Here is a 7,086-nt window from a genome sequence, read left to right as displayed (position 1 = left end):
AAATTTGTAAGATCATTTTTGTTAATAAAAATAAATCACGCAACGTACAGTTGCAGTAGGGAAGGCCACCCGTCGGGCGTCTATATAAAGAGCGCGGCCGCGCAGCGGTCCGCATTCACCGGCGAGACAGCGACCCGATAGGTGCCTTCCTACCAAGTACAAGATAACAACCGAGCATTTTTATTTCGCCGCCCGACCATACGACCAGGGGATCCTAGTATATAGTCCTGTCAACATCATTGTGGTCCTTCGAGAAGCCGGATCCCTGCACCAGGAAGAAAATCAAGATGGTCGTGACGCGAAGCATGAATGAAGAAGGCACTAAAACGAAAAACTCGCATGAATCCACCGAAAACGAAATAAGCGCCGAATCCTCTATGCAGTCAAGTCAAGTGGAGGACTCACCGAATAGAGAAGACACCTCCCAGAAAACAGTGAAGGCGAGGTCACACCGTTCCACGGTCTCAAGGAAAAAACTGGAAGAATTGGAGATTAAAGAACGACTGGCCAAGTTAAAAATCAAACAGCTGCAAGCAGAGGCAGATATGGAGATAGCGCGATTACAACGTTTACGGGCAGAAAAAGACTCCGAGGAAGAATATTCTGAAGAAGAAAATGAAGACTCCACGTGGGTGGATGCGTGGTTTGATCAACAGCCACGCGAAAAAGAAGTTCCTATGCCACGGGAGGAGAAACAAGATGAGGCAGCCGCGGAGAGGAAATTCAAGCAACCGCAGCAAACCATCGACGTTTCGACATTAACGACAGCACTACTGCAAGCATCAAGAAGACGACCAAGGGAGCCGCCTGCATATATACAAGAGTTGCCTATGTTCAGGGGCCTCTCTTATGAATGGTTATCATTCAAGGCAAGCTACGAAGATACACAGCAATACTTCTCGAAGATAGAAAACGTAGCACGCCTGCGAAAATGTATAAAGGGACCAGCACTAGACGCCGTGAGCAGCCTACTCCTGAGTCAACATGAACCAAATGTCATCATAGAAGCACTGGAAAGAAGATTCGGAAGACCAGAAGCACTCATACTCATCGAGATGGATAGAATCAAGTCACTGAGCAAGATCACCGATAACCCACGGGATCTCTGCGTGTTCGCCGGCAAAATAGCGAACACAGTCGCTACGATTGAAGCACTGAAGAAAACACAATATCTACACAGCCCAGAAATGACACGTCTCATCATAGAGAAGCTCACACCTATAATAAAAAATAAATGGTACGACTACGCGCTGAAAAAGGAAGACATCCCGGAATTGAAGAAAATGTCTGTCTTCCTAAACGAAGAGGCAGACAAATGTGCAGCGTACGCCGCGCCGGAACGTCTCGTTGAGAGCGAGACGGCAACAAGGGAGAGAGCGAGACGGAAGATCGAACATTCATTTGCTACTAATATGAAGCAAAACAATGAAAATGTATGTCCGCTGTGCAAACGCAACCATCAGCTGCCTGACTGCGAGCAATTCAATAACATCGACGTTAATTCAAGATGGGAAACTGCAAAGAAGAATAACATATGCTACAAGTGCCTGAGAAGTAAACATCGACGCGCCGTCTGCAGAGCTCCATGGTGTGGCAAATCTGGATGCCACATGAAACACCATCACTTGTTGCATCATGACAGAAAAGAAGAGGACCAGCTTCAACAACCACCAGAAGAGCATGGGGTGGTAACTTCTACGATGGAAGGCAATGAAGAATGTCTCCGACGTCGCGCCTATCTGAAAATAGTACCTGTCATATTGCAAGGGCCGAAGAGCAAGATAGAAACATACGCTCTTCTCGACGAAGGCAGCACAGTGACACTCATCGATACATCGGTGGCTGACATCCTGGGTATTGATGGTCCGGCAAACACGATGTGGATACAGGGCGTCGGCGCCATGGTCAAGCATGAACACAGCAAGACAACCAGCGTGAAAATCAAGGGCAAACACTCTTCAACCATCTTCAAGCTAGATCAAGTCCGCACAGTGGATCGACTGGATATCACTACCCAGTCGGTCGTCGACAGCGACATAAAGGAGTGTGGTCACCTGAAAGAAATACAAGAAGAACTCGTCTACCACCGTGCCTCCCCCAAGTTATTAATAGGACAAGATAACTGGGATCTCATCGTGTCAAGAGAAGTACGGGCGGGACGTCGTGACCAACCGGTAGCATCCTACACGCTACTAGGTTGGGTTCTGCATGGTTGCAAGACGTCTCTCAGCAACCCGGTGACTTTCTGCGGGCACCTGGTGGAGAAGAAAGATGACGTCAACATAGAAGAAATGATGAAAAATTACTTCAAGCTGGAGTCACTATGCATCGAACCCAGAAAACCAAAAAATGATCCAGAGCAGCGAGCTTTGAAAATACTAGAACGAGAAAGTCGCCGTCTTCCGAATGGAAGATATGAAACTGGGCTACTCTGGCGAGAAGACAGCATGAAAATACCGAACAATTACACCGAAGCAAGAAAACGTCTGCATAACCTCGAAAAGAGATTAGACAGAGATGAAGACCTGAAAATTAAATACAACGAACGAATCAATAACCTACTCACGTCGGGGTATGCAGAGCACGCCAAGACACCGCCAGCTGAAGACAGAACATGGTACCTGCCACACTTCCCGGTTGCGAACCCAGCGAAGCCACACAAGCCGCCGCGACTGGTGCATGACGCCTCCGCTAAGACTGCAGGTCTCAGCCTAAACGACCTGCTGCTTTCTGGACCTGACCTGTTGCAATCACTGCCTGGGGTGGTGATGAGGTTCAGACAGTACGCCTACGGAGTCTCTGCAGATATCAAAGAGATGTTTATGCAAGTAAAAATTAAGAAAGAAGACCGCGACGCGCTCCGTTTCCTGTGGAGAGGTGACCGGCGGGAGGGCGACCCAGACGAGTACCGCATGACGTCATTAATATTCGGAGCGACGTCATCACCCTGCACCGCTCTGTATATAAAAAACCGCAACGCAGAAGACTACGCGCATATATATCCCGACGCCGCAATTGCTATACGAAGAAATCATTATATGGACGACTATCTACAAAGCTTCTCATCAATCTCAGAAGCCAGAAAAATAACAAGAGAAGTCGATTATATACATAAACAAACCGGCTTCGTACTCAGCGGATGGGCATCAAACAATCGCAATACTATCGACGAGTTTATAGCAAGCGAGCGAGACAACACTTCAGAGAGCGGGACAAATAGTACAGCGGTTCTGATTGGCGGGAGCGGTACTGAGCGAGCTCTCGGCTTGTTATGGGATATAAATGAAGACATAATTGGATTTCAAGTTAACAAAATAAAAACGCCGCAAGATATATTAGAAAACAAACGGATACCAACGAAAAGAGAAGCGCTCAGCATCATCATGGCACTCTTCGACCCCCTTGGCCTCATATCACCCATCACAACGCCAGCGAAAAGATTACTGCAAGATACATGGCGCTATAAAACAGGCTGGGACGAATCGCTACCAGAAGAACTGCAGCCAGCATGGAGTACTTGGTTGACATCATTGCGAACTGTACACAAGATACGCATACCACGATGCTATGATGTCACACCAGTGGTCACCCATCATCTGCATACCTTCGTGGATGCCAGTGAAGAGGCGTACGCCGCGGCAGTGTACTGGCTGTCACAAAGAGCCGACGGTACCACACATGTCACCTTGGCCGCCGCTAAAAGTCGCGTCGCACCGCTCAAGCCCGTCTCAATCCCGAGACTTGAACTTCAAGCTGCGTTAATGGGTGCGCGCCTCACACATACCGTGGCGGAGGAGCACGACTACGAAATAGCGAGTAAAACATACTGGAGCGACTCTCGGACAGTCCTAGCATGGATAAGGTCAGAACCAAGAGCCTTTAAGACCTTTGTGGCTCACCGCCTGGCTGAAATAGAAGACACAACAAAAAAAAATGAATGGCGATGGGTCCCTACACATGAAAATGTAGCTGATGATGCCACCCGAGGTATACCAAGCGAATTCGGACCACAGCACAGATGGTTCAACGGGCCATCATTTTTACATCAGCCAGAAAACGAGTGGCCGCGAGAAACAAGGACAGCGATATCAGTCACGGGCGAAGAGCGAGAGAGATGCCATGTGACCGTTACAAGTACGGCTCACGCACACTTACCTGACATCGACCGATTCTCGCGGTGGCTGCCGCTCATCAAATCGACTGCGCGCGTGCTACAATTTGTCGATCTCTGTCGACCTCAAAGAAATATTGTAGCCGCCACGAAGAAACGAACCAAGCAGAATGAAAAGGGCGATGTTGACTGGAGAAAAAAGAATAATGAAAAAATCATAACAAGAAATGGAAGAACGAAAATAACGACGCCCAGCATCCCGGTGCCAGCGCAGTACCTACTTGAAGCCGAGAGAATGTGGATGCGAGCCTGCCAGGAAGATAGTTTCGGGAATGAAATATTGCGAATAAAAAAGGGAAGTCCATTGAATAAACAAGACAGACTGACAGCGCTAAGTACCTACATCGACACAACCGGAATGCTGCGATTAAGAGGACGAATTACAGCAACATCGAACGTAGAAAAGGATGTACTCAACCCACCCGTGTTAGACGGGAAACACAGATATACACGTCTGTATACACAACATATACATGAAACAATGCACCACGGCGGTATAGAAGCGGTAGTGAATGAGCTACGGCAGCGGCTGTGGGTTGTAAAAATAAGACCCACAGTACGGAACGTCATCAAGGGGTGTCTGGTCTGCCAGATAAGAAGAAAGAAGCCAACAAGCCCACCGACCGGTGACCTGCCTGCCGCCCGCCTAGCGCATCACGCTCGCCCCTTTACCTACACAGGGCTGGACTACTTCGGCCCCATTGAAACCACAGTCGGACGGCACCGAGAAAAACGGTACGGCGCCCTCTTCACGTGTATGACATCACGAGCCATACACATTGAAGTGGTGCATACCCTCGGCACTCATTCAGCCATCGCCGCCCTGAGGAGGTTCATGGCTCGGCGAGGTTGTCCAACGGAAATATGGAGCGACAACGCTACGTGTTTCAAGGCAGCTGAAAAGGAACTCAAGGCGGCTATGGCAGCACTAGAAGAGGAGGCCACCAACCGCAGCATCGCGTGGAGGTACATCCCACCCGCTGCTCCCTTCATGAGCGGGGTATGGGAACGCATGGTGCGGTCAGTAAAGGAAGCCCTACGAGTTACGCTGCACGAGCGTTATCCCACAGACGAGACATTGGTGACCCTGCTAGCCGAGGTGGAGAATACAGTCAACTCCCGACCTCTCACTCACGTGTCCGTCACACCGAGCGATCCGGAGGCATTAACACCGAACCATATCCTGATCGGCCCCAACTCACACGTGCCTAATCCCGGAGTGTTCAACAAAGGAGATATGAACGCACGACATCATTGGCGACGAGCACAAGCGTTAGCAGATGAGTTCTGGAGGCGCTGGGTGGTGGAATACCTACCCTTACTTCAACACCGGCGGGAGCCCCGAGGTACCGGTGTTCCCCCCAAGGTTGGCGACACAGTCATCATATGCGACCCCAACCTACCCCGAAATACATGGCCACGGGGACGCGTTGTGAAGACCTACCCCGGGAAAGATAACCCCAACACGGTGCGAGTGGTAGACATCACAACGAGCAACGGGCGCACCCTGAGAAGACCAACAAAACGAATCGTCGTGCTACCAGTAGAATCGCAGGATAGCGACGGCGGGAGAAATGTACACGACGGAATCAATTAGATATAATTAGTATAAGCAAAATTTGTAAGATCATTTTTGTTAATAAAAATAAATCACGCAACGTACAGTTGCAGTAGGGAAGGCCACCCGTCGGGCGTCTATATAAAGAGCGCGGCCGCGCAGCGGTCCGCGGATTCCGCTGACCGACGCGCTAGCGAACGCACGTATGTGCTCGCTAGTCCCGCCGCCGTCTCGCTGTTCTCTGCTCCCTCGAGCAAACCACCGCGCGCGCGCACGTAGCGCAGTTACGTTCGCGCGTTCTTATTCATATACTTCGCCGCGTGTTAGGTGCACTCGGTGCACCTAGCGTGGCCCGGGGCCTCCGTGTCCCGCGCCGACCGCGGCCGACCGCGCTCTCGGCATCCGTTCCGACACAGTGCTACCGGACTTTCCGCGTGTGTAGTGTTGTGTTGTGAGGACTGAAGGAGAAACTCTCTTCGTTCAAGTGAAGTGTTGTGTGTGGACGTTCAGTGGCACGGACTGTCGTGAGTTAGGGAGGTGCGTCACGCCTATTGCGCGACGCGCCGATCCGAGCCGCCGCCGCTGCCACCAACACCCGCCGACGCCTGCTGCCTGCCGCCCGCCGCCGACGCCACCAAGTAGGTTCGCTTAGGTACACATTTTTCACTCAATAAGATTAGTGATCTTACATATTAGGGTCACATATCAATAGGCACTCACCCCCCTGCCTCACCCGGCAGGGAGGCCCCCGCTGACACCGTCGGCTGCACCCGCCGACGACCGTCCTTATCTTAAGTACCCTATTGTTCATTGTATTGTATTGTTATTGTATTGTATTGTTGCATTGTTATTGTATTATATTACTATTTCTACTCTTATTCTATTCTTTTGAACAGTGGTAATTAACATTACCACTGTTCAAAAAAATGTCCTTATCAGAGGCCGATATGCCTCTGTTCTTCCAGTTCCTGGAAAAAAAGTGTCCCGGCATCTTAAATGCTTTTATAGCATTCAAAGCCGCCAAGCCTGTGCACTTAGTGTACAGCTCGCCCCCCGCGTCCCCAATGATGACTCAGACTGACACTGACGAATTCGAGGACGATTCCCAACGGCTCCCGCCGCTCCCCCCGACCCAAGCCGACCAGGCCGATCCCGCCTCTCCGTCCATGGAGCAGGACGACTCCGTCGCGGAGCTTGACGCTCCTAGTATGGAGCTCGACGCCATCCGCGACGGCGACGTCCCCTCTCCCATCCCCCCGGTCTCCTCAGACGAGGACGATTTTATTCTTGTTGGCAACAAGCGTGCCAAGAAGGCCCAGGGCTCCCAGCCAGCCAAAACAAAGCGTGCCCATGACGG

At 50.7% G+C, this 7,086-nt stretch overlaps 1 protein-coding gene across 1 annotated transcript; it reads left to right on the top strand.

The window, feature by feature from the left end:
* The first annotated feature begins 287 nt into the window (after window positions 1-287).
* Window positions 288-5,768, top strand: LOC131849968 (uncharacterized). The gene has a single exon (XM_059200106.1). It carries the CDS (start codon window positions 288-290, stop codon window positions 5,766-5,768), a length of 5,481 nt encoding a protein of 1,826 aa, XP_059056089.1.
* The last annotated feature ends 1,318 nt before the right edge of the window (window positions 5,769-7,086 follow it).

This window comes from Achroia grisella, unplaced genomic scaffold (assembly GCF_030625045.1).
Source record: "Achroia grisella isolate CSIRO2021 unplaced genomic scaffold, CSIRO_AGI_Agris_v1 utg669, whole genome shotgun sequence".
NCBI classification, from domain to species: domain Eukaryota; kingdom Metazoa; phylum Arthropoda; class Insecta; order Lepidoptera; family Pyralidae; genus Achroia; species Achroia grisella.
This window is presented reverse-complemented; position numbering and strand designations above follow the sequence as displayed.

Excerpts from the sequence above, each read along its gene's own strand:
- LOC131849968 (XM_059200106.1), top strand. The coding sequence starts at position 288 with ATGGTCGTGACGCGAAGCATGAATGAAGAAGGCACTAAAACGAAAAAC.